The sequence below is a fragment of the Thalia democratica genome, chromosome 6 (genome assembly GCF_965202585.1).
Source record: "Thalia democratica chromosome 6, ktThaDemo2.hap1.1, whole genome shotgun sequence".
Classification (NCBI taxonomy): domain Eukaryota; kingdom Metazoa; phylum Chordata; class Thaliacea; order Salpida; family Salpidae; genus Thalia; species Thalia democratica.
In genome coordinates this window covers 43,659,563-43,687,258 of record NC_139170.1, presented here as the reverse complement: position 1 = coordinate 43,687,258, position 27,696 = coordinate 43,659,563, and the positions used below count along the sequence as shown (strand labels likewise).

At 31.6% G+C, this 27,696-nt stretch overlaps 1 protein-coding gene across 1 annotated transcript; it reads right to left on the bottom strand.

Moving 5' to 3' along the window:
• LOC145839107 (protein unc-80 homolog) lies at nucleotides 1-27,659 on the bottom strand. The gene is made up of 50 exons (XM_082946716.1): nucleotides 27,553-27,659; nucleotides 27,117-27,165; nucleotides 26,501-26,657; nucleotides 24,913-25,096; nucleotides 24,618-24,737; nucleotides 23,459-23,647; nucleotides 22,677-22,747; nucleotides 22,530-22,573; nucleotides 21,911-21,977; nucleotides 21,770-21,855; nucleotides 20,589-20,804; nucleotides 19,858-19,986; nucleotides 19,311-19,470; nucleotides 18,879-19,012; nucleotides 18,252-18,385; nucleotides 17,546-17,692; nucleotides 17,358-17,460; nucleotides 17,019-17,124; nucleotides 16,385-16,572; nucleotides 15,985-16,149; nucleotides 15,602-15,704; nucleotides 15,256-15,393; nucleotides 14,241-14,560; nucleotides 13,818-13,958; nucleotides 13,635-13,723; nucleotides 13,224-13,378; nucleotides 12,780-12,961; nucleotides 12,306-12,472; nucleotides 11,839-12,005; nucleotides 11,369-11,524; nucleotides 10,795-10,986; nucleotides 10,267-10,454; nucleotides 9,767-9,919; nucleotides 9,618-9,695; nucleotides 9,030-9,203; nucleotides 8,429-8,629; nucleotides 7,848-7,968; nucleotides 7,286-7,473; nucleotides 6,161-6,289; nucleotides 5,865-5,987; nucleotides 5,482-5,576; nucleotides 4,859-4,998; nucleotides 3,589-3,736; nucleotides 3,061-3,177; nucleotides 2,394-2,484; nucleotides 1,154-1,323; nucleotides 742-850; nucleotides 507-633; nucleotides 137-310; nucleotides 1-50 (listed from the first exon to the last, which is right to left on the bottom strand). Exons 1-50 carry the CDS (start codon nucleotides 27,657-27,659, stop codon nucleotides 1-3), a joined length of 6,942 nt encoding a protein of 2,313 aa, XP_082802842.1.
• Nucleotides 27,660-27,696: the final 37 nt, after the last annotated feature.

Genomic DNA, 27,696 nt, shown 5'->3' with positions numbered 1-27,696 from the left:
CTATAGTAAAGCTTTAAGAAGTTTTTCTCCGGTTTTATTATAAAAGGAAGCTTAATAATTTTTTTTATATTCTTTGAAGAAACTAATTTTTCTGTTAATGTTAAACTGATATTTATCACTCTTAGTTTCAGCTTACTTTTCGGATCTTGCTCGGCTACCTTGGGGTATATGGCGGTTTCTGAAGCAGCGGAATAACAAATAGGAATGATGAAGTTGAGGATGAAGTTTTCCAAACCGCCCAAGCTCAGATTGGTCAGCATGAAGTTTTTCAGCCCGCAGTTTTCAGAGCGAAGAGCCTCGGAATGTAACACTGCACGAGATACGTTTTGGGTGAATTTTTGTGAAGTTATGTTTTAAATAAAGGAATAAACAAACTGCTAACTATAGCTCAATTTGAACTGAGAGTTTGTTATCAAGTTTACATATAAATTGATCATTTTAAAAATTGATGTAAATTCAACACATGAAAAACTTGCAAAAAATATTTTTTTGTTTTCAATACCAACCAACTAGTTTGACAACTTCAGGTGTTAGGCAGGGCGACAAAATTTTGGCGTCCCTGAAAATTCCCAGCGGATATTTTTCTTCTTGTTTGAAATTGAAGTTCGAGTTTATCTGCATTTGAGCGCACACCTGTTTGAATAACGAAGCAAAATTAGTAAAACATGACAGTTTAAAACCACACAAACACATCTAGTAGCAAGTTGATCTACAAAAGCTTCAAGGAAACATTTTTCTAACGTTTACAAATGTTTTCAGGTGTGGTACATGCGCGATCGCCGGTTGCCTCGATAACAAGTCCTGAAGCCCCGTCAGCACCATCCACACCGCTCTATCATCGATTTCCGTTCTGTATATTGAACATTTACTTATAAAACTTTGTGATCTGGACTGTATATAAACTGTATAAGTTAACTTTTTATCTTTTTGTTTATTTTTCATTGCATTAGACCACAACAATGTTTATCCTGTAGTATAAGCAAGTCGAAATATCAGACTTTGTATATGAATACTAATACTAATGAATATGAATACTAATGAATACTAATGAATTTTTTTATGATCAAAAGCGTTACACAATCGTACGAACTATATTTTTTATTGTTCGTTATCTTTATTTTTTCATACTTTCGCGAGCGGTTTCAAAACGAACCTGATGTGCTTGCTTTTGCTCAACTTTTGGAAAAATTTGTCCAACCGCTTGAGGACGGCAAAGAGCGCGGGCCTGGCCGACTGGTCCGACCAATCGACTAGCGGCAAGTAGTATTTGATGTACGTCGTCAGGCCAACGCTCACAAGGGACACCTCTTCGTCTGTGAGCAGCTGAAAAGTGAGTTTTCCGTTCAAGTGGGTAGTTGGTGTTAATTTTTTTTTTTTAATAACTGTTAAGTAGTTTTTGATATTAAAAAAGAATGAAACTTTAAGCGAATAAAATTAAGCAAGAGTGTAAGCTTATTTTTAAAACTGGTGTGCCTAACATTTATTTATATATCACGCAAAATACACATAAATTTTATTAAGATTTTATCGATCAAAAAATTTTAAATACTTAATTTAAACTTAAGCTAAACTAGAACAGCTTGTAAGTCTGTGTTAAAATGCTATTGATTTTATTAGGTTTACTACATTGATAGACATGTACCTCTATTTGACATATTGTAGTAAAGAAATTAGTATCTAAAGGTTATAGAATTGGTTTACTAAAAACTGTATGTTCATTGGTTGCAAAAAGTAAAAAAGACACAAATTTAGATTATAAATTTACTTTTTTTATTTTATTCTGTTTAAAGTTCAATCTGTTATTTTTACTGCATTGTTGTTTTGCACAATCGAAATTTATCAATGTTTTCTAGTTTACCAATATTTCATTTAAACAGTAATTAAGCAAAAGTATTAGTGAACCCTAAAAATAAATATAAATATAAATTTCAACATTGTATATTATCTGGTTAGTTAAGATAGATTATTAACAAAGATAATACTGTGAGAAACTAGTGAGACGTGTTTAATTTTTAAATCGCTCAGACAAAGATGCTTATAATAGGTTTTTTTAAATCACTTTCGTTTTAGATTAAAATATGAAACAAGTTTTGAATTTTTTTTAGGTTATTATGCAAACGTATAACTGTTTGTTTAAGTTTTGTGTGTTTTATAAATCTTTTAAAAAAGTTTATAAATTTGCAACAAAGTATTAAAGACAATATTTTAGCATGTTTATAGTAAAAAAGATACTTATAATTTTAAAAGTTATAAAATAATCTTTAATTGTTTAATTCTGTTGGACACGTTTAAATTATTTCTTTATGCTGACCTAATAAAACTATAGCTGTATCTAAATAATTTAACTTAATTGAGTTTAAACTAAGAATTTGATTTTTAACATGAAAACAAACTTTGAGTAACGACTGAGCAACTTCGCTCAGCCTGATGTGAGACTTTGAATTGAAAATTTGCTCTGCGTTCCCGTTTTTCATGTTTCGAAATCTGAAAATATTCAAAGTTCTTCTTTTTAAATTTGATAAGCACGACGGATAAAAATGTTAACGAAATGTAAATATTAAACCAGTTTAATAAACTTAGAAATTTTCAACAAAAGAATTTACAACAATAGCTGTTACAAATCGTATGTTACAAATAATTGCAAGTTTAAAAACTTTTGTTTTCTTTTGTTAATTTCCTCAATTTTTCTAAACGTTTTTGTAAGCGTTTAAACGAACACAGCAAATATTCACTTAAATGTTTTTTAAGTCATAACATACGTACTGGCTTTTAAAGTTGGCATAAAGACTTATATCTTTTAAAAACTTTGATTTTTCGTATTAAACTTAATTATAACCTCTAACGTTGTTGTTGTTTAAAAATATATACAGCTTTTGTTGAGAAAATTAAATATCTAAGTTTATTTTACGTAAAAAAAATTTAAGCTTTCAGTCTGTCCTTACAAAAAAAGTACTTTGAAGTAAATTTAATATTTCTGTTATTTTTAAAGACTTTGACTGAAGTAAAACGCTTAATCTGCTTCAAATAAGTAAGTAAATAATGTAAGTAAGCTTCAAATACCTGTGGTGGGCATTCACGTAAAAAGTTGTGCAGAGTTGCAGTATGAGGTCCCTGGGAACTATGAACTCGTCAATTGCCCTTCTCATCTTCGCCGACAAATCCGCGTTTGCTTGACCCCTGCGTTGAGCCACAGTTTAGTTTTGATTTATTCTAATTGTCTGTAGCGCTTGAAAAAACAAGTCTTACAATATAAAATGCTTTTAAAATGCAGTTGACGTAAATTTTTCTTAAGACAGTGAAAAAGTTTTTACTTTCATCGTTTTTGTTATAAAAAATAAGTTGATGAATTACTAATTAAACTTCCAATATTTTTTTTTAAGTTTTTTACCGAGTTCGCTTAATTTAATTTTCGCTTTTTATTTTTAATTACCTACGCATACTGTTATTTTTTTTAGGCATTTTAAATCAAAAGAAAAAAAATCCGAACGCACTTCAAAATATAATAACAGATAAAAAAACTTATTGACAAATGTAAAAATTTTAAAACAAAACTCATAAAGTTTGATGGAAACAATCGACGGCGCTAACTTTTCTGGATCGGTCTCCTGCTTGGCGTTGCTGTTGACTTGTTGGTCGTTGAAGCTGTCGTTTTGCTGGAACGTTTTCGTGAATATTTCCGCGGAAGCGAGCAACGACTGAAAGCTGATTGAAATTTTTCGCAGCTCCTGCATGCTCGCTGCGAGAAAACATTGTTTAAGCTTATTAAAATTTCTTCTTACGTATCGGGTATTTTTTGTTTTAGCAAAAAAACACGTAGTTTAAATTTATTTTGGTTAAAATGATTTCATTGTGATGTTGAAATTTCTGTGAAAAAGTAAAAAATTTTAGAAAGTTGTTAAAAGAATACTAGAATTAATAAATATTAAAGATCAATTAACTTCATAGATGACAGTTTATTTTAAGTTTTGAAATTTTTTGTTGCGGGTTTTCGAAAAATAAAAGTTATAATTATCTATTTAAACGCTGTAAGTGCATAAAATTACGTAAATTGTTTGAAAAACACTTATAAATAAACAATACTGAATGTAAAAATTACTTTTACTTGTCAAGGTTAATTTAAAAACTTTACTTTACTTTCTATTTAATAAACAAAAAAAATTGTAACTCGATTTTTTTTCTAATAATATGTAATATGCTAAGTAAATTTTTATACACGATACGGTTCCTTTTATGCATACTATAAAGTCGTTGTGACTTAAACATCTACGATAGTCCTTTTAAGGTGCGACTTAAGAATACCGATATTTTTTTTGCAGTTTGTAAATTAAAAAAAATAAACTGTGATTTAAATCAATAATAATTAGTATAAAAAATATAGTAAACGAAACATTGGCAAAAAAACAAGTTTGTATATATTAATCATAAAAAAAACTAGGTTTTCTACTTTTGCATGTCGCGGGCCGGGATTTGCCGACCCCAGGTTTAACATTACAAACAGTTTTTCAAGCTTAGTTAGTTAACCAGCGTATTTGAATTTGAAAAATCATTCAAAATGTATTGTACTAAAGCGGTTTAAACATATTAGAAATTAAAAAAAAAATCGTACAATATTTTTTTGTAAGTTTAACTAAGATTTTGTTATATTCTAAAATTTAATTTCATTATTTTAAAACCGTCTAGTTTATTACTTTTCATTTTTTATATATTATAATAGTTTAAAAATTTAATTTTGCTGGTAAATATAACGTATTCTTTTCATAAAAAAACTATTTTTTTAACATTATGTAAAAAATTTTTTTTTAGTTTCAAATTGTTTGTTTGTCCAAAAAACTACAAACGAGATTCATGATTCTCCAACCTTCAGTGTTGGGAGTACTCCTCCTGTTGTTCTTCTGGTTGAGGTGCTCAAAGAAGCAGAAGAGCAAGCTGTTGATCACGTTCAGCATCTCGAGCGTCCTCGGAGACTCCGGGTTGTAAGCTATCACCGTCACAGCCAACCTTTTACATTATTAATTTACAATAGTTAGAAAAATGTACTTAAACTGTTGATTTAGTTTTTGCACAGCAGCTCATTCAAACTAATTGAAACGACTATATAAAATTGTCATACAAAATACACAATTCGTTTAGGTAAGGTTGTTTTCCTAACTGAGGCTGTATTTAATTTCAGACAGAAAATAAACGAATATATAAGTGGCTGTAAATATTATTCATAAGTTTTAAGTAAATCTATGAAATACAAACTAGTACTTATAAAGAAACTCTTTGAAAATTTTTTCATTCTATGTGTCTGAAACAAACAATCAATACTAAAATTCTTCTTTGTTCTAATAGTAATTATTTCTACAGTAATTGCTATTAAGTTAGAAAATAACCAAGTGAACTTTAACCACGTATTATACGTCTCTTTGCTCGCTATAGAAAAAATAAAGCTCTTAAAGCGTTTTTTTGCATAAAAGCGCAAGCAAGAACAACTCAAACCTGAAATGGTGTTCAAAAGAAAAGTTTTCAGTGTCTCCGTCCACGCACAGCATGTCGGGAGCTAGCGGCTTCTCTGCTGTCACTGACCTCATTACCTGATGCATTTATTTGTTGACTTTGTATATGTAGAAACAACACTTGTTAGTTTTAATCATTGTGTAAAGAAGAGAAATTTTTAACGAAGTAGATGTAAAAAAAATAAAGGTGCTTACATTTTGCTGAGTTTTTAATAATAAAACTGTTGTTTTGTAATATGCAAGTCATTTGAAAACGCAAGATGAGAGTAATTAAATATCGAGTTATAACACTCTTAAAACTTTTCTGATACTATTTTAACTCTAAAGGTAGATATTTTAGGTTTTTTTTCTGCATATACAACTAACATCAAGTCTGTCTGCTTCATTGGTACGCTGCAGCGAAACAAGAATTCTGAAGAAGTTTTCAGGAGAAAGCGAATCGTCTTTTTGGTCGAACTTGTCTGATGATTGCGACCGAAAATAATACTCCTAAAATAAATTGAGTTAAACAAAGTTAAAATAATTTCTGTAGTTGAAAAACCTGTAATTTTTAAGCATTTTATGAAACACAATTTATTTGTCCTAAAGTTTGGTATACTAAAAACTTTCTTCTTCGAGTCTTAAGCTTGAAAATCACATAAAATAGTCAAAAATTAACTTACTGATAATAGAGCGGAGGCACATGAAAATAGTTCAAGTATGAAAGGTTTCCGGTGGACCCTCTGCATTTGTCTGAACATCAGCTCCAGGCAGCTTCGACTCATTTTGTTTTCGTAATGTTTGTTGTACAACTAAAGTAAGTACTAATTTCAACTTATTAATCATACACAACTTAAAACCGTTTGTTTTTAATTTATAAAACTATTTCTGGATATAATGTAAATAGAAAAACAGTAATAACAATGTTAAAAAAGCTGTTTTCAAATAAAAAAGAAAGATTGATTTAATAAAACTAAAACTATAAATTTATAAATTGATGTTAAACATCATCTAGTTTAGCTGTAGTATCCCAAAATATTTTAACTTTGTTCATTTTAAAAATATTTTGTCTAATTAAACGTAATTTACTAATATTGTATTATATTGAAAACGAAAAAATACGTCACTTAAACCCTGTAAACTGTTTAAAAAACTTAGAATTATTAAATAAAAGATATGCCATCTTAAAACAGGGGTCGGCAGGCATTTGGTGTTTCCGGGCAAAATTTCAAAAATAAAAACATTTACGGGCTGAAAGTGCAGTTTTACTTTTTACTTTTCACTACAAATCTCAGAATACCTTGTGTATCTTTCAAGTTTTAATTAAATAATTATTTGATTTTATTCCAATATCTATTTAAAGTTTTCTTTTTTTTAAATTGGGCTGCAGGTTATACTTCATGGGCCACATTCAATTTAAAATGAAGATACGCTCGCAGACCACATTATTACCCTTTGCGGGCCGCATTTTGCCGACCCCTGTCTTAAACTTTAAAGTTTAAGTTTTTTTCTTAAAAGCAACTGAGGTTTTCTAAAAATGCTAATAAAACGTTCACAAAAATGAGAGATTTAAAAAAATTGTTAAGTCGTAGAAATTTATACGCTAAAGAACAATTTTACATCACTTAAAAATATATTTAAAGTTTGTTCCGTTTTATGATACGTCTATCACCATTATAAAACTTTTTTTTTAAATAACGTATGAAAACATGCAAACAATAGCAGAAGTAAAAAGCGAAACAAGGTTATAGACTTGTCTGTGTTGACTATTTAATTTCGAACACACACTGCCCTCATAACGTACCAACCCTGAGCATGGTGGGCAGTATGAGGCTGTAGCCGTGCATCATGAACGCCCGGCTGAACCTGGTGAATATGTCGATGAGCGTGGAGGACAGCTTGGTGAGCAGCGGAGCGTGACTGGTGTGCAGGATCATTATCCCGCACCACACGCTGATGAAGCTCTTCAGGTCCTCCTTCTGCCAGCTGTAGTCCTCTGTTTTGCGTGAGAAAATTTTAATGTTCTATGTATGTTCTCGTAGAAAGTACTGATTATTTTTTATGTAAATAAACAAGCTCTTCAAGATTTTAACAAAAGTCAAGTTATTTTGTCAAGTTTATGAAGCTTGTTATGAATGTGTTTTTACGTTTTTTTAATGTTAAAAATGCAAGATTATATTGTCAACAACAGTTTAGAGCTCATGACTAATCTGTAAATAGGTTACAAAAAAATGGATAGAAAGATAACACCGAATTTAATAAAATCATTTTTTAAGGCCCTAATACAAGTATATGGTTGAAATTTGAAAAACTGGTTTATAAAAGCATGCTTAATAAACTCAAAAATTTATGTTATTCGTGGAAACTTACTTGACAAAGAAAGAAATACAGTTGATATCAGTTCGATCCAGTAAAACTTTTGTGTTGAGTCAAGATCTCGGATTTCGTTCTCATATTTTGTGTCAAATAAAAATACCTCAGCGTCAATTGCCTGGTTTTAATGTTAGTTTTTTAAAGTTATTAAAAAATAATCTAGTTGTTTTTCAAAGCTTTTTTTTATATAAAAAATTTTAGACAATGGCTCTATATATACTTCAAACTTACATAGATTAATTTTTATAAAATTCATTTTTACTTAGTTTTTTAAAAGGTAGATTTAAATTACTTTTTATTAAGTAGAGTCAATAACAAACTTAATTTTGATTATTCTGAATGTTAACTAATTTAGTTTACGATTTAGCTTAAGTCATACAAAAATATATGTTGTCGTTTTTAATACCAAACTTTCTTAACGTTTAACTAAATTGTTAATAACAAGACCACAAAATTCAGTTTATTTAGAAAAACTAAAGTTAGAAAACTTTTAAGATTCTTGTAATATTTCTGACCTAATTTTATTTTGTTAATAACACTAGACATATCGCAACGTCACAAGTATTTTAAAAAGCAACCTTTCTGGGAAAAGACCACAGCTTTTTCAGTTCTTCCAAAATGAACGTGGCGTTCAGCTGCTGGTCCACGTTGCCATGGCGATACTGGAACGCGGTACACATGACCCGTAACCTGGCAATTTCGTTCAGCTTCAGTCTGACCACGTGGTCCACTATGGTCGTCTGAATGCCCTCGTCTGATTTGTTCTTCACAAGAACCAACTTAAAAACCAACAGTATGTTTTTAAATGTTGTAACATAAATCAGCATAAAAAAGCTAGATTACTGGAGTAGAACTTTAGAGTAATGGTAATATAAAAAAGTTCGAATTTTTAGTTCGAGTAAAAATTTTTTACTTCTTTAGACATAATATCTTTTATATTCCCGTTTTATTTGTATTTTTTATTATAACTTTAAAAATCGTAAACATAAGCTGTTTCTAAAAATAATGCATTCTTTTAGTTTAAAAAAATATCTGTACTTTATATGTTTTTCGAAATTTGAACAACTAAAGTGTTATTAAAAAAAAGCTTTACTTAATTTCACACTTATCGCTTTTATTAATTTTAATGCTCTACAGTTAATAAAAACAACTTTAAAAGGTCTTTTCAATTAATCTGACCTCAGGTACGGAGTCTTTGCTGAACTGGTAAAAGTCGCGCACGTAACAATGCCTGCAGAGGACCTGCTGTGACTTTCTGTCAATCAAGTGGTAGTTTTCCATGTCGTCCACTGTTATCGTGGTCAGAGTTTCCTTTAAAACGCTTTCAAAGTTCGTTCTATCGTTCACTTCTATCTGTTATTGTATGAAAAACTTTATTAAAGTTTTTTTATTGTTTAGGGAAAGGTACTCATCAAGCTTAATACACAAAAACTAGCTTATCTTTAAAGTAAAAAAAATAGACTAATACTTTTCAATTTTTTAAATTCAACTTCGAATAAGTTGTTTGAAATATCAAGTAAGATATAAGCAATTAAGTTGTAAAGCACATTTAAACATCATTGATCAGATAATCTTAGTTTTAACAATAGTAAATTAAATCATAAAGCTCGTTTTAATTTTACTGTTAAAAAAAATTTTCTTCACTAAATGTTCGATAAAAAAAATCAAATTCGTTTTCTAAATTAATTTTCAAACATATGAAATGACTGTTTAAAACCTTTAAAGTATGAACTCAAGTAAAACAGTACTTTTTTTAGCTTAACTCACCTCACTAGGTATGTAGTAGTCGTTCAGGGGAAACACCGTCAACTTTTTTGTGCCAGACATGCCCGCAGTAACAAACAGCTAGAGAAAAAAAGTTTTATCAAATTAAAGACAGTTTTTTTGGTGAAGTTTCAGATTGTATTCGAACCAACCTGAAGCTCGATTTTCTCCTTGTTGAGGGCCTGCTTCATGGTCTTCAGGTCGATTGAGGACACGTTCGGTAGAATGCTGGCGATCGCCGAAACCAGTTCCGCCGTCGACTGGTCCGACAGCGGCGAGTGTGAGAACCTCGAAATTGATTCTATCTGATAATAATGTTTTAAGTGATTAAATTAAAACAAAGTGTTCTTCAGAACTTAAAGCCGGTAAGTCAAAAAATTAATTTCTCTGAAGTTAGTATTTAAAATATTATTCAACTAGCTTTTTATTTTGGAGCAGATTTTATCAAAACAAGCTATCTTAGCTATCAGGAAGTGGTAAATTGTAAAACGGCGATATTCAATACAGTAAGAGTGTTTTATTTTTTAATTCTTGCCAAGTTGGTGAGTATTAAATGAGTATGGGAAACCCTGATCTTAATTTTATTTATTAAATTTCGTAAAAAGTTTAGCTTTGTAGCTTTGTAAATCAAAAAATAAATAATTTTACATACCAGATGGTTGATGAGGGTGGTGGCCATGTTGGGGGACATGAACATGGTGTTGTTGACCAGCTTCCTCAGCCTGGTCAGCATCTCGCTGCTGCCCTGCCTGCTCGTCAGCTTGTCCACTATGCAGCGGAGGAACAGGCTGGTGTCCTCCATCATGCACGAGAATATCACCTCCTTCGCCACTTCGCCCACTAGTGGTTCGTTTGTTATTTGGTTGAATGTTAATCAAGTATTGTTGTTATAAACTTGAATTCGTAGTAATGATTTATGTTTACTTTAAAATATATAATAGATCGATATTTTTATGAAAATGTAGTTAATGTTTATGGTCTAATTGAAAGTGAAAACAATTTGATTTAAATTAACTTTGAAAGCCATTATTATGTTTTTACTAATAAAAAAGAGCATTAGAAAGTATACCAATAACAAAAAAAATTATTTTCACTCTGATATGCAAAATGCATTTTATTTATAACTGAAAACAGACCTCACGAAACTGTAAAAAACAATTTAAATACAATTCAGCAAAACCTTGGATGACTTGAACTCCATCAACGACGCTGAAGTCGGTCATCAGGTCGATCATGGCGGGAATGCAGGCGGCGATCGAAGTGGGAAACACAGGGTAGTTGGCAAGGTGACCGCTGCTGAACAGGGAACTCCCCCCGGCGGCATTTCCCCCGGGGAGCTCCCCCTTCATGTTGATGTTCTCCTGGCTCGCTGCTGTTTGTAAAAGTTTAGAAATAGATAATAAAATAACTGTATTTAATACTGCAACGATAGAGTTTAATAAAAGAGCCTTTATATTTTTGTTACTTTAAGTAACAAGGTTTGATTTGTTTTCACAATCATTATTTTTAATATATTTTTAAAATTTATACAAAGCATTAAAAACTTTTTAGTAAGTAAATAATTAAATACCTCATTAGATATAAAGTTTTTGTACAATTTTTCATTCTTTTTAAATACTGTTACTACACAACCATACGCGTGCATTGTTATTATTTTTTTCAAAGGTCATAAGATCATTATTGTTTTACACTTTGCAGAATGAAAAACATCTGCAGTTAAAAGGGAAAGTGCTCAGATAATTATCAATTAAAACCGTGATCGCAGTGGACGGTTCTTGAGAACAGCGAGGACCTGCAGTGGGACATGTGATTTCCGGTATGCTCCTTGGAGCCGGGATCGATCCCCGTGCACGAAGCTTCCGACGGTTGCCTGATGGAAAACCTTCGGCTCGCCACCGGAACTCCGTCGACTGCAGAAAAAATTGTTGTTTGAATTTTTTTTCAGGTTTTAAGTTGTGTCTGTTGACTAGCTTATTTAGTTAAAAAGTTAAAAGTTATTCTAAATCAACATACCAAGTAAAGCTTTGAATCATGTTTTTCAAAGAGACTGTTTATAAAATAAAAGCCAGGAAAAAATTAAACACGACACAATTTTTCTAACTATTAGAAGTATGTTTTAGTTTAAAAAGCTGAATTATAAAAACAAACAAAAATTAATATTATCAAAAGTTACAAGTAATTCAATCTGGTTTACTTCAATCAAAATACTTTAAGCAGTTTTAACCGTTTTTACTGTCTTCAGTTTCCTCCGTCAGACACTTTCTCCTCATTTCGTGGCTCACTTGCATCACCGTTGGCTCGTTGGTGATGAGAAACCTCTTCCTCGCGTTCGCTCGCTCCTCCGACTCTTTTATCAGCAGGTTCGTCTTCTGCTGTTCCCGGAGGTGCGATCTTGTATGAGGGAATGGAAAAAGTATTTTAAGGGTTACATCTACACAAGTAAGGTTTCAATAAAATACTTTTGTCTTAATTGTATAAAGGCTCCTTAAGTGTAAAGCTCTCTAATAATTTATTGTTTAAACCTCAATAAAGATTTCAATAAAACTGCGAAATTTTTTTTTACATACATTCGTTTCAAAACAGTAAAGAAGAACAAAGTTTAAAACAAGTTTCCGAGAGTACGGATGAAATATTTCATCAAAACGTGTTTTTTTTATTCAAATCAACAACACATTATTTTATCAAACTGACAGCGTGTGAGTGGCCAGCACGAACGAGTTCTGCATGACTGATCCGTTCTGCGCGATGAGGTCGGTCATGTTGATGACGTTGGGCACCCACGGCGGGTCCGGCAGCGACTCGTTCCTGAGTCCCAGCGTTGAGGGGGAGAAGGTGAAACTGAACGTCGGGTTCGGAATCTGCTTTGATTTTTGCAGTAATTTTCGTGGTCTTTTATCGTTTTTAAAATGTTTGTGTATAATTAAATACATTTACAAAGATGATAATTCTTTAACTAAAAGAATCATGACGAAAAAATAATCAAAGTATTTTGAAATATTTAAGCAGCTGAGACAAAAGTTTTTGTTTAATAAATTTTGCAGCTGTCAGTTTTTTTTTAAATAAAGAAGTTTTTAATAATGTAAAAGTTAACACCTTTAAAGTGCTTTAAAAATATTAATACAATGGGCTTAAAATAAAGTTCAAAATATAAAAAAGGAAACAAACTTTAAATTCCCTTCTGGCAGCAATTTCAGCGTTTTTCCACACCCTATTCCTGCAGTTCCAAATGATCTGTACCTTCTTGAGAGCGTCGCATCTTATTTCCGGCAGATCGCTCTTGAGGTCGTTGAGAATTGTTGACTTCACCTCCAATGGTCTTTTAGCGGCACAAAGTAAAAGTAAAGCGCCTGAGGTTGACGTAAAACAAATAATTTTGTGTCATGCTTTATATTCATCTAGAATGTTCGATAGCTTATCGTGATAACTCTTAGCTCTTAATCATTTTGATAAGCTTAATTGATTTGTAGTATTAATGTACTTTTGATTATAGGATCTAATTAAAAACACTTTTTATGGAAAACACAAGCTTAACATACTTTAAAACTTTTCAATCTTAAATAACTTGTTCGAGCATTACAAATGTGCTTTTACAATAAGCTTATAACAAACCTGCAAGCTCTACTCTTTGGCAGTTTTCATTGAGTAACATTTTCCAACTGAGCTTTTGAATTTGAACAAACAGTTTTTCTGAAATTGAGCAGACTGCTTTCAGTAAGGTACCTAACGGCGCCTCCGTCAAGTGCATTTGTTTCGCTTTGGTGTAACTGTTAGTAATGTATCATTAAAAACCTGAATGAAGTAATTAATATAAAATATTTAAATCATTGTTTTCAAATATGTCTTTTATTTACACAGTTTAAAATGTCGCTTAAAAGTACATAGGTTTATTAACAAGACTTTTAATATTTTTTATTTTTTGATAACTATTTTTTATCGATGTGTTGCTTTTCTGTGTGTTTTTGAAACTGAGGTTTGTTAATTTAAACTGTTCTCTATTTCTAAATACATTTTTAAAACTACCATAAAACGCTATGTAGACGCTTCATGGCAATCTGTGATTTCGGTTTTTGTTCACTTTCGTTCACTTCACTCGATCTTGTTGCTGAGCGCTGCAAAACGAATTACTTCAAAATACTTTAAAATTTACTTTATCTCTACACAAAACTTTACAAGTAATTTGTGCTTAAATTAAGACAAACAAACTTTGGGTTTTATGACGAACACGGAGTACATGGTGGTCATCAGTTTCAGGCAGCACCTGTAGCTTCTCTTGCTGCATTTCGTCACGCACGGGTGAACGTGGGAACAGTGCTCGTTTAAGTCCTTCTCAAGCAAAAACATCACCTTGAAACAAAAACGGTAAGATTTGTTTAAGTTTGAATCTAGGAAAATAACGCCCCTCATTTTTTGAATACATTTGAACGTATTCATAATCCGAAAAACATATACACTTATTGTGAAATGAAATTGAAATTTAAGTTTGTATGAGTTTGTTTTAGCTGTCAGAAGACATGTCTTAAAAATATTTTAACTCCAAAATTTTATTTCATAAATTACCAAGTATTAACATTCTATTCAATACATCATGATGTAAATGCTTAGATAATTTTTAATCTTCAAAATCACCTCGAGCCAGGGCACGTTCTTGGCCCACTTTCTCGAGCAGAAAGTGGCGCGACTGCTCGGCGGCTGGCTGTTCTGGTTGGCTGCTTTTGGCGGGTTTTCCGCTTCCTTCCCGCCAACATTGTACTCGGAGTAGGCCGAAGCGACGCTGAACGTAGAAGCGGACCCGACCATGTGTCCTTCAGGCGTCATGTTTGCGTTAAGCAGGTTGGGAACCAGCAGGTTCGTGTTTCCGTTTATCCGGCTCTGTCGGATGTTCGAGGCTTGTCCTGAAGACTTGTCCTCACTCGACTTCCGCTTGATGGCCATATCGATGCAGTCTCCTATTTTGTATTTTTTAAGAATTGTGTTAAAAGGTTTCTTTAAGTTGTAGAAAGATAGCTTTTTATCATACCTTTTATTTTTGATGGTCATAAATGTTACGAAAATTTAAGCATATTTTTTTTGTTGATTTAAACATATTCAACTGCTATTTAGAATTGTAAGCTACACAATATATGTGAACGATCAAGAAGTAATATTAATGCTGTTGAGTTTGTAGAGTTAAGTCTTCTAAAGTATTTTCATAATTACGTGCTTTAACAATGAAAATGTATAACTTCGGTGTTTTTTTCAAGTATGAGAATATTTTACACTAGATTATTTATATATTCAAAACTGTTTAAACTTGAATAAGTTTTCTGCTTTTTAAGGTCTTCGTTGTTATTCTGTGATTCAGGGATAAACGCACTTTGAACTAATCCAGTTGTTTTCGACATTTTTTTAGATGATTTCTTAGGAGTAGAACAGCCTTGATCTTAGTATAATTATTGGTAATTCAATACCCAATATTTATTTTTATTTTCTTAATGTAATAAATTATAATATAAAGGAGCAGTTTTTATCGAGCTTTACCAAGTATATTTAATATTATTTGATAAAATAATAATTACTCGTAAAATAATGCTCAACTAATGAAACAGTATTACTGCAACTAAATGTGTTATTCTTCAAACAACATTACATAGCCATAAGAAACCTTTATCGTAGTCATCTACAGAACTTTTGCTCATGGTGGGAAGCGAATCTCTTATGAAGCTGGTTATTTCCCTGATAAGGTTTGCCACGGTCAGTCTCAACTCATATGGGCAGTCGTTACCGTTCGGATTGATAACAGCTGAAAAATTTTTAACTTACTTGAAAAATTAGTTAATAAAACTGCTTTTGTTTTCAAATATTATTGAACCTTTATAAAGTACGCTAATAAAAAAGAGAAAAAGCTGTTTCGTGAAAAATCCATAAAAATTAATACAGACCTTAAAAATATAAAAAATTTTTAGCTAACTACTTTTTAAGATTTTTTTTTTCAACTTTAAAAAACTAACTGTCTCGCAAGTAGTCCTCCTGGTAATCGGAGCTGGAAACAACTGATTCCGGGGTGTTGGGCGTTTTCGTTTTGTGCAGCTCGTGCAGCTTCTTGGACAGGTTCTAAAATTATTAAACATTGTCAATTTAGTGCGACACACGTGAAATAAGTATAAATAACACTTAAATTTATTGCTTATTAGAATTATTAATACTTAACGTAGTTCAGGGTTTCCGAAAGTGGGTGATATATCCTTTTGGCTATTAGGGCAATGACTAGCGCGGAGTTGAAGAATTAAATGGGTTATTAACTAGTAAAAAGGCAAAAAATTAAGAAAAAAAGAAGCAATTTAATTTCTTTTGAGACTTATTACAATCAATGACTTTTTACAAAAACACTCACAACAGCCCACTGGTGCATGAGGTGCATGGAACAGTTCCTGATCCTGTCGTACTTCACCTTGCTGTTCTTGCAGTTCATCCACGAAGGCCAATCGCCGTCGGCGCATCTCTTCACGAAGTGAGCCGCTTGCACGTACATGCACGCCCGCGACAGCACCGTGCTTTCCTGTTGCAGCGACATCGTTTTGATTAAAACAAAAATAGTAGTTGCTGAAAGTGTTTAGTGTATCAGTTTACAATTTAAACGTTTTTAAAATTTTATTAAAAAGTATAATAACTTTTATTTCACAATCTTTAAAACTTTTTCGACGGTAAAGGTGCTGTTCGAAACACATTGTACATGAAAACACGTAGCATTCTAAATTTTAGTTAACATTACTAAAAACTCATTTTTCACGAACTTGAGTGAGTATCGCCGCCAGCATGACGGGGTCGGGAACGGTGCCGGGCGGGCAGGATTCCATGAGGAAGTCCACAATGACCACTCCCCTCCTCACGTCCTGAAGGTCCACCTGAAACTCGTCCTGCTTCCTTTGAAACCTCCTCACCTTCATGGAGATCTCGTCCAGCATCGTCGCCGTCGAGTGGCCTGCGAAGTTGTTGAGCTTGCAGGTTTTGAGCAGAGTGTAAGTTTGATGTTGTTTTTACTTGACGTTAAAGAATTCGCACTTAAAGGACTTATTTAAAGTAAAATAAAAACTATCGAGTGTAATAGTCTCGTTATATTTCTAGGGGTTTAAGTGTTGTCAAGTTAATAGGATGCAACATGTACACTAAAATATATTTTTAACAAAAATACAAAAATATTTTTGAGATAGTAGTAAACAACTTTTAAAGGATTTAATAATGCATCAAATTATCATAAAAAAGTCAGTTTTAATTATAAAATATTTGTTTTTTTATAGTAAAAAATAAACCCAGTTAGTATGATATCTTTATTACTTTTAAATTTGTTTTTATTAATTCTAATGTTTGTTTATCATATAGTTTTGTTTTTAACAATTAGTTTAATTATAGCACAAGTGTAAAGCAAACGTGAGCTGGTTCTTGACACGTTGTCTTTTTCGTGCATGTTTATCGATCCTTTCAACCGCGATATTATTGTTTTTCTCGAGCTGCCTTCCAGATTCGTTTCTGTGTTCTGGTTGGTTCATAATTTTTTTTTGTTTACTACGTTTACTATGTTTAATTTGACTGCTGAATATAAATTTACTTGATTTTAAAAGCCCACATGAACAGTTCACGCCCACTCGTAAGTTAATCGTTTTATCTAGATAAATTGTAATAACAAACTAATTTTAATTACTTTGAATTTCTAATAAAACACAGTAACTTATCTTTCAATTTTTTTAAATTTTGGTCAAATTCGCTAACATTTTTCGACTTGAACGGATTTCTAATTGGCAGTTTGTCGAAGAGGGAGGTGTCTTCGTTCGGAATCGACTCGTTCTCATCCGAATTTTCCTCCAAGTTCTGCCTGTTACGCGAGTTAACAGTATTACAAACTAAAACTAAGTTTTTAAAAACTTTTTGACTTGTCGTTTCCCAAAAAACAAACAAACTTCTGGTTGTCCCCGTACCGGAACTCGAACATTTTTTCCAGGTCAGCGCTGCGTCGCGAGTACACCGACTTGTGCTTCTTCAGGTAACACTTGTCCGACTGAGTTCGCGCCAGCAGGGGACTGAACGGCATGTCGACCGCGCCACGACTGTAAAAAGCACTTTACGTCAAAACGAATACAAATTGATTAACTTTAATTATATTGTTCTGATCGTTTTTATAATAAAGTGACGATTTTTATATAATAAACCATAACTCTTTCAATGAAGTGTTATAAAGAAGATTATTTACTAGTTTGAAATGTTTATGTTCTTAAGTCAATGGTAAACTTCAAAATGTCTCAAAAACTTTTGTAAATTCAAAAAAAAATTATCGAAATTCACGGAAGGTAGATAAAGTATTTTTGACAAAAAATTTACCGCGTTCTATTGTGAAAGCTGGTGCTATTTTCTGATGAGCTATGTAATGTCGTGAGTGATTTTGGTCCTTTCATCTATTTGAAAAATTAATAGCTAAAAAGTAAATAAAAGTTATAAAATGTTAGCAAAAGTTTACATAGTCAAATGAAAAACAAATGTTTAAAGCTTTACTTACATTTTTCTACACTGAAAATATCATAGTAACACAATATATACTGTTATATCATTTAAGAAATTAAAGAAAAACTTATTATCCTTTACAAAAATTTGTACAAAAGTCTTATAAACTGGACCTTTTCTTTTTTCCATTTGTTTTTCTTTTTGCAAGGCACAATCATCACCGTCAGCAACTTGGCGTTGAACACAAACGGATGGTTAATTCTGACAAACTGTATGTAGTTGCGAACATTCAGGTACAAATCCTGAATTTTGAATTATTTCACTTATTAATAGTTCTGTTTAAATCAATTATTAAACATTGCTCTAACTTATCCCGTATAATCAAGAACATGTTTTGTGAGTTTATGTTGTTTTATATATTTAAGGAATATTTTCTTAAACATTTTTAAATGATTTCGATAAAATTAAAAAAAAAAAAAAAGCTAGTTTATGTTTAGCTAAATATTTGTTGTAAAAACTGTATCAAACTTAAGTTTTCGTTTATAATTCTTGCATTTAAATACTTTATTAAAACTTAAAAGAAAATATAAATTGGCAAACATTTGAATAAACTATATTCAAATTAGTAGCTACTATAGCAGCTGTAGTAATTATTCGATATTGATTTTGTAAAATTTTTTTTGCATTTTTATAAAACATTGTAACATATCACCATATTATCAAATATTGGGTAATTGTCGAGTTGCGCTGTTGCCAATTAAATATTATGTTTGAGTTTATTCAATATAAAACCACCTTGTTGCAAGCCATGTGCAGTTCGTCTTGACAATCGATGCATCTGTCGACAAATTCCCCGAAACAGCTCTGCGTCATCTCAATTTCGAACGACTTCATTGGGTCGTCGTCTAATTTCGTCATTTCCGGAAAATCTGCATGTTGAAAATTGACTTCAACGTGCATCAAATAAAGACAGATTTATGTTGAAGATACCATCAGAAAATAACTAGAACTTTGTGTTGTATTGATTTAATAATATTGTAAAAAGAAAATTTTAAACATTTATTTGAATACACGTATGCAAATTCATGCTGTACTACTATTTTCTTTGTTTTTTAATGCTTTTTTAGCATTTACAAAACTTATATGCGCACTTTTGTTTCAATAAATAAACAAAACAATATAAACATTATAATAAAATCAAAATGAAACAGTTTACATAACAAACACCTTTTACTTCGCAGGTGTCAGCTTCCGTCTTGCAGTAGCAGAACAGCGAGTGGAAGAGCTCGAGCACGTAGTTGATTGATTTGCTCGCGATAATTGCCTTCATGTGACGCTGGCAAAACTTTCTGTTCTTGAAATAAACTCGACAGAATATATCCAGCATCTGCGTGCAACGGTAAATTGAAGCAAGTGTACACGTTGCTTTTTATTCAAAGTGAATTTTAATGTAATGTTATAGCGTAAACGTGTTTTAAAACTTGAACTTAATCGATTAAAAAAATCTTAAAGGACCGTTTAAAGAATAAAAACTAAACGTCTAAGCACGAGTTTTTGAAGTTAAAGTAAATTTAAGTTTTATATGGTATTTTATCGCTTTTTAAATAACAAAATAATAGTTATAATTTTATTTATTTTTGATAGTTTTTACTTTGTAAGCTTTTTATTTTAGGCTTAAACAACTTAAACATCGCTTTTTTTCAAGTTATAGTTGTTTGTGAAAAAAGCGTTGCACGATCAATTTTTAATTTGAAAAACAATCAAGGTCAGTAACCCTCTGCCTCAATGAATTCAGTGCTTCTTGGCTTTTAACTTTGTAAGCTTTCTTGCAGGGACACTTCACAACGCGCGTCAGCTCAAAAATCATTTTGATGAAAGCTTCAACGTTCCTCAGGCCGGGGTTCTGTTTTGAAGTTAGTTGTGTTTTGACAAACACGCAAAATGATAATGTTTCATAATATGAAAAAGTTTGCTAGCACACAGCTAGTAAATATGAAATGTTAAAACACATTGCCTTAATTCTGTTTTATCTAATCAATACTAGAAGGCAGAATAGGCTTGTTGGAACACTACCAACGGGCTTTCTTTTTGTTGTTTTGCTTGAATTTTTTAATCAGAATAAAATTGTTCGGTTTTTACGTGTTTTTATCATTTAAAATATTTTTAGAGAAGTCTGCTTAAAGTTTAATTTTTTTTAGATAAATAAATTAAAAAGTTAATGAAAATTTACAACTTATTTTTTTTTTTTTAATTATTGTGTATTAAAAACAGTTTCATAAAAAATTAAGAACTTAATAACGCTTTAAGTAAATTTTGTTTCGTTTAATACAAACTAGAAACTATGTGAAGTACAGCGCTCAACATTTTTTTAAGGAGCTTAATTGACATATTTTTATTCAACAACAAGTCATGAGGTTGACACTGTTCCGCCTAAAAAAAACTCAGTAACCGAAACTGTGTTTCGTTTAATAAAAACAATATAAAATAAAACACTTGAATACTTACCGTGTCGGCGCTTTCAATCAGCTTGTGGAGGTGCTCGGCGACCGACAGGGTGGCTTCAATGAGCTTCTCGGAGATGCACCTGGTCAGCGACTTCTCGATGACCCGCACCACCACGATGAACAGGACGTACCCGTCCGCGTCCAAGTACGACGACCCGTTCACACCTTTGTTCACACTCGCCGAGCTTCCCAGCGGGCTCAGCAGGCCGGGCAGGGGCTGAAAAGTTTATTAAAAAAAATTGGTAAACTTGTGCACGAACTTTTGTATTTTGAAGTATTTAAAAGCTAAAGGTTAAATATTTATATTGAGTAAAGGTTCATATCTTTTTTGTGCTTTACAGCTGTCAAGCAAAACATAGCCTTTACTTAAAAAAAATTGCTATTTAAACTCAACTTACTTAAACTTACCCAATTCAAACAATTTTAAACCTTGTCATTTGGTATGTGCACGATATAATGTTACAACTTTACTTCAACATATTACATTATATTGTTGCTGTGTGCTACGTAAACTTAGAACAAGGTGAACTACTGATGAAAATTCACAGCCTTATTGATCTACACACCGAGCCAGGAGGCTTAGAGCGAAGATAATTGCTTCGATTTGTGATATCGATTGTGCTGGTGTGTGTGTTTGCAAAACAAAATTGTCATTAGGTTAAACCTTGTGCTTCAAATTCGATGTAAATCGCGTTGGAATTACCGCGCTATCGCGAAACATAACGCACCGTCTAAAAAAATACCGCTTTGAATTATCTTGACAGATGGAAGATTAAAAAGTAGACTTTTTCCAGCACTGCGTCAAAGAGCTGTTATTTTTATAGACAGAAAATAAAAAAGTGTAAAATTCCCAGTTGCATAATAAACATGTTTAAAACGGTATTTTTTTATTTTTAAGTTATTTTTAAAATTACGCAACGACCAACGATGACTGAGCTAGTACTTAAAATATATCCTGCGTTAATATTCTACAGTTTCTGTCGGAGCTTTTAGCCCTGTTTAATTAACCAAATCTGAGCAACTATTGCGAGCTTATGAAAATAAATTTCAGTAATTATAATTAGTTTTATTTCAACTCACGGTGAATTAAACAAGTCTCAGCAACTACTGTGAGCTGATGAAAATTATTTTAGTTAATATAATTTTTCATTAAATTTTTTTTTACAACAAACTTCAACTCACGGTGAACGCCTTCTCAACGAGCAGCGTGGCTGGCCTGAAGTTGTTCTTCGCTTCGTCGTTCCCGTTCACCAGCTTGCCGCTGATGCCTGACGATATAAACTTTCAAGTGACGTCACAATCGCAAAACAAACAACAACTCACAGTTGACCGTCCGGTCGAAGTCGACGATGGACCTCGCCATGTTTCTCAGCCTTCCTTCGCTGTCGTTCTGCGAAGAAGAAAAGTATTTTAAAGCTTTCCATAGAGGAATATTTGACATTGTGGTGAATAAAGTAAAATGTTTTTTTTGTTTGTCGCTTTAAACATGGCTATTGTGCGTGCTTCTAGTAAAAGTCTAAGCAGAAATGACTTGTTTTTTTTTTTAACTGGTTGCTGATTCTTTTTTAGCAAAAGAAAAAAATAAAACTCTAAGTTAATGAAAAAAAATAAACCCGACTAAAATTTTTATTATAAAGTTGTTTGATAGTTGCTTACATAACATTTAGTGTTTAACCTTCGTGGAGTGCTTCATGTTTGTTTTGAAAGAAGTTGAAAATCCAAGTTTTTTCAAAGACGAAAAGGCTTGGCTCAATGATGATTTATGCTTTGTGTTGTTTGATTTCTAAATATGAACTAATTAAATAAATTCAATTTTAGCTAGTACTATTTTTTATTGGTTTGTATCAACTTAATAATTTTCTGGAAAAAATTCTTTCAAAACATCGCAAAAGTCTATTTTAAGTTTTATTGGTAACAACAACACTTAAAAAATTAAACAAACTTCAGGTGAATCATCGTATTGAGTTTTAAACTTGTTGTTTCTTTCTGAATAAATAATAATGCAAATTGTTTTGAACTTGATAAAAATTTAAAGAATAGCTACAAAACCTCTTCTAAAATACAAATTGTAAACAAGCTAGCAACAAACCTTCGGAACAATTCAACGATTGAAAGTTTCCTCTGCGAACGTTCTCTTTAAACACAAGGTCATTGCTTTGCCTGTTGTGTATATTTTCTAAAATAAAAACCGCTTTCAGTGCTAAATTTTCGCACAGATGATAAGCCGTCACAGAGGCTCGCTAATATAAAATATTGATCAAACGCGCCGCTGCCTGACTTAAAATTGGCGGCAGCTTTATCGCGTGAATTATGACTCTATCGATTCATCATTAAATAACCTATTTAACAGCAGCCTGCTTTGCTTTGGTTAAACTTTAAACGCAGTGTTTAAAAGTTTGTTGTCTAGTTAAATAGTTGTGATTTAGTATTGTCAAATTTTGATTTTTAATTTATAAACACTGACGGGTTAAAAACAATATTCATTTAAACTAAATTGTTTTAAATAGATGGTAAAATCGTTAAAAGAAGTATTTAAACTTTACAAAAGTATAACTTTTGATGTTTTTAATAGGTGTATATTTAAATTCTTTATTATATCGTAAACAATTAAAATTACCTATAACATAAAATTTTAACAGTTTTGCTATTTAAAACTAAGATAGTTGATTGGTTCACTTGTGTTTTAACAAAATGTATTTCAAGTAACTAAGTTTATCTTAAAACAGCTTCCATGAACTATCAAACAAATTTAAGGTACTGTAGTTTTTTTACAACCAGTATTTAATTAACAGTCGTTAACAACTTTGACCGTGAAATTAAAATAGAAAATTACTCTCTGTTGTTTACAAAACTACAACAAGCTGTTCTCACAAGGTGTCGTCGTCGGAGGTGTCGAAAAAGCTGCTTTTCTTCTTGGCCCCCCTCAGCCTCTTCAGCAGGTAGTTGAGGCCCCACACGACGCCGGTCTGCCGGAAGTGGGGGTTGAGGAGGCAGCCAATCACCGCCACGTCCGTCACGCTCGCCTTGATCGGAACGCTGGACGCGGTGGAAATGGTGTTCCTGTGGTGAACAATGGTGTTGTTTTACATGCAGTGCATTAATATAACCGAGCTCGAGTTTCGTATTAAGAGTTTTTTATTGGTGGAAATAAAATAAAACTCACTTTATTGCTTAAGGATTTACTCAAAATTAACAAAACACATTAAAAAAATAATTTCACTTAAGCACGAAACATGCTTAAATGCGTAAACTTATTCAAACCAACCTTTAACTAAAACTGCAAAGAAGCTTATAAAATATAGCTTTGAACTCATTAACTTTTGATAATAAGTTTTGTTATGCCTAAAGACATACAAAAATTAATAATAAACAACGACGATAGATTATTTTATGCACGTCAGGTTGTTGACATATCGGCTATAGGCTGTGTCTGTTACGTCATAACCACGTCATAAAGTTTATTTGCTTATCTTTGCAGCGTATTTAACTACAGAAGATGCCAAAAGGCAAAACTTTAGTTTAGTTTTTGTCGTTTACGTTTATAAATATTATTCTTTAAGCTCGTAAAAGTGGGTTAAATTTTTTAAATAGAATTAAATAAAAATAAAATTTAAGTCTTTATAAGTATCGAAGTTATGCAAGTTATAAATGTTAAATTTTTCTTAAGTAGTATTATTCTTACTTTTTAAAACTCTATCATTTGCTAATTAAGCAAAAACTTTTAGTTTTCTGTTGGTTGATTAGACTTTTATTTTAAAAAGCTAATTAACAAAAAAAATCTTTAGCAAGTTTGTCCTTATCAAATTTTATCTGATTGAAAAAGACAGCATTAGCTTTCTAAAAGATGAATCTGAGTCAACCTAAACTTGGTAAAATCGTTTTTGTGTCAAACAAAAATTCAACATTTTATTTTGATTAACCATTGATTTTTGACATAAACTTGAACTTCTACTTGCATTACCACAATTTCTCTTTCATTCCCGCTTGAATGACATTACAAACGAGCGATCAAGTTCAAATTGAAACAAACTCGTGCTGCAAGCTGACGCCGGTGAGCATGGTGGCCGACTCGCTCGGTCCGTACAACCTCTCGAAAGACGGCAGCTTCGGCTGCTCGTGTTTTATCAGCTGCTCCCAAATGCTCGTTCGGCTGAAATTTACACGGCAGGTAATTAAATATCACATTATTGTTTTATCGCCTTTGAATAAAGCTTAGTTGTATATACAAGACTTAATTTGTTTGTTAACTCTAACCGTTTAAACAAAAACTACAAAGTTTTTTAAACGATAAACAATTTATTTTAAAAACGTTTAACGCTTGTTACTTTTTCATCGAGTGGATGATGTTGGAGTTTTCCAGCTTTTCGACGAAGGGAGTGAAGAGGAAGAGGAAGAGGACGATCTCGTCCACCTTTATCTTGCCGCACCCCGCCGACTTGCTGTCCCCGAATATCCAGTGCAGGATCCTCAGCAGCTGCTCGATGGTGCTCCCCCGCACTTCCTGCTTGTCTGTGAATTATTTCGCGTTGAAATATCGATTCCCTTTTTGCCAAGTTTTTAAGATTAAAGATCAAAAGTAAAACGGATTGTTTGGTTGATGATAACAGAAAACTGTTTGGTATGACTTCTTTCAGTACTGTGGCTCGAAAGCTTTTAACAAGTTAACTTGTCGGAACCCCTGCATGTCCGTTCACAAATAAATATTTCTATTTGTTTTATTTATTTGTCGGACCTTCTGCATTTTTTGTGTTGAACGCCTTGTAGACTTTAAAAAGCCTGCTGCAGTTTTACGCGTGATGAGAAAAACTAGCGTTGCACAAAGATCATATCTAAAAGGCTATTACGGAAAGTCTTTTAATTTAGCATTTATCAATACTTTAAATAAAAAGTTTATGCCAAGCCTTTGTATAAAGTTTAGTTGTAAAGATAAGACTTTTCTTTTTTATTTACCAATTCTGTGCACTAAAATAAAAACTACAAAAATTCTATGAATAACAAAAAAAAATTAAATGTTACATAAATGAAAAGTTTTGAAGGAATATTGGGTTTTTTTTTGCGTAATTTTTTGATAACTAAATAAAAATAGTTATACTGTCATTCAAGTTTAAACCACGCATTTATTAAAACATTTTCAGTTAGAAAGGTGTTTTCCAGCTAAAAATAGTTTGATTGAATTAAATTCATACTGTGTTATTTGTTATTTTAGCTTTATTTACGAGGCACAATTTAAATTAGATTAGTTTACATTTACTTTATTTCATTTACAAAGAAAATATCGGGTATAGATTCTACTACTATTAAAACTAATAACTTTCATATTATTGTAATTATTTTTTTAGAATAATAAAATTTTACCACCTTTAAGTCTGCTAATTAAAACTTATTAGACTTTTAAAATGCAATTATAAAAACGTGTGTTTTTAAATATTTTAGTAAGTACCATGTTTAATAACAAAACAAAAGGTATGCGACTTTTTTAATGAAGGATGATCACTATATATACATATGGACTTTTTAAATCAAACTAAGTTTTAACAATAACTTTAAATAACGCTTTTTTACGTTTTAATAAGCTTAATTGTTTATTTACTTCGATTTAAGTTAACTGCACGTTACACTTCACTGCAAACTTTTGTTTTGATTACTGAGCAAACTCTATTCTTAAATTTTTCATTCATCATCATGTCAAATTGAAAAACAAAAGCTTTATATGAAAAAAACTGTTAACAAAAACAAACTAACGACGTGCATTTGTTTACGAGTTTTTAAAACTGCAAAAATATTTTATAAACACAATAAATATTAAATTGATAATGTGGCGAATGAACTTCGGGCAAAACAACGAAGGCGCGCCCAAGCATGAAATTTCGACCAAAATGTCGTTTTTACAAACTGCAACAAACAACTCCTCACCGGTGAGGCTCTTCTCCAGCAGCACGGCACCGCAGTGGAGGACGTGGGGCAGGCACGCTTCGACCAGCTTCAGCCTGCTGATGCTGTCTATGGCCCTGCTCAGCGACGGGGGAAGCCCCTGTATCTTGCCCCCGTTGATCAGCACGTGCTCGAAGCTCTTCATAAAATAATTTTAGGTTTATTGTAAGCTTTTAATTGATTTTTTATGAGAGGTGTTGCTGCCGCGTTTATGGCATCTGTCTGCGCTGATTTCGTTTCAAGTTTGTTTGTTGTAAGTTTTGTGTGCAGCGGCTTTTTAATTTAAAAGTACAAGTTTACGTTAAATGAATAGTCAGATTAGTTAAGTACTTTTAAATGTAATGTTTTAATGTTGTAAAAACATGTTATATTTTATCTAGTTAATTATTTTGTTTAATTTCTTATTAACGTATTACTATTTTCAATCAATCTACTTTAATCATGAGTGTTAATTTCTTTTTTTTAATAAGTATTTATATTGACTCATTTTTGAGATAAAAGTTTGAAAATATATAGTCATTTTTTTAATAATTCATTAGCGAAAAGTGAACAATTAATATCATTATTGTTACTTTTCTTACAAGAACGAAAAACTCACAGTGCAAGACGCTTGATACAACTTTCCAAGATTAGGTCTTAAAAAAGGACTGAAAAAAAAGTTAACTGTTAATTTTAGTTTAAGACAATAATCTTTTATTGTATGAACATATAAAACCTAAAAGCTTTATTGCGCAGAAAATGCTGAGTCAAAAATATATTTGTGTTTATCTTTATATATAAAATGCAAAGTTTTAAAATTTTATGGAATAAACTGTATTTAGTTCGATTTATGGTAATTTAAAAAGGTGTACAAGGTTTTCAAATTATGCAACAGGTTTTAGCTAAAATTTAACTAACTTTACTATCTGAAAATAGACTTAATGTAGAAAACATACAAAAACAGTTAAAAACTTAACAAATAGCTAAAAGTTTAAACATAGTTGTTAAGTTTTTTATTACACATTTTATTAAAATGAACATCAAATAAACATCACTTGGTTTGTCTCCATAGAAACGACTGGATCGGAAGCGGTACGTCATAACTCAAGTCTGACGTCAGAGCTGTTTCGACGTCATCTGTTTCATGCTTGAAAAATTTCATCATTTTAAAGCTAATAATCAGATTAAACTAATAAGTT

Excerpts from the sequence above, each read along its gene's own strand:
- LOC145839107 (XM_082946716.1), bottom strand. The coding sequence starts at position 27,659 with ATGAAATTTTTCAAGCATGAAACAGATGACGTCGAAACAGCTCTGACG. Across the intron at positions 14,561-15,255 it reads TGTAGATGACTACGATAAAG|GAGACTGCATCGATATGGCC; the intron begins GTTTCTTATGGC and ends AATACAAAATAG. Across the intron at positions 9,696-9,766 it reads AGGAGAAAATCGAGCTTCAG|CTGTTTGTTACTGCGGGCAT; the intron begins GTTGGTTCGAAT and ends TTTTTTCTCTAG.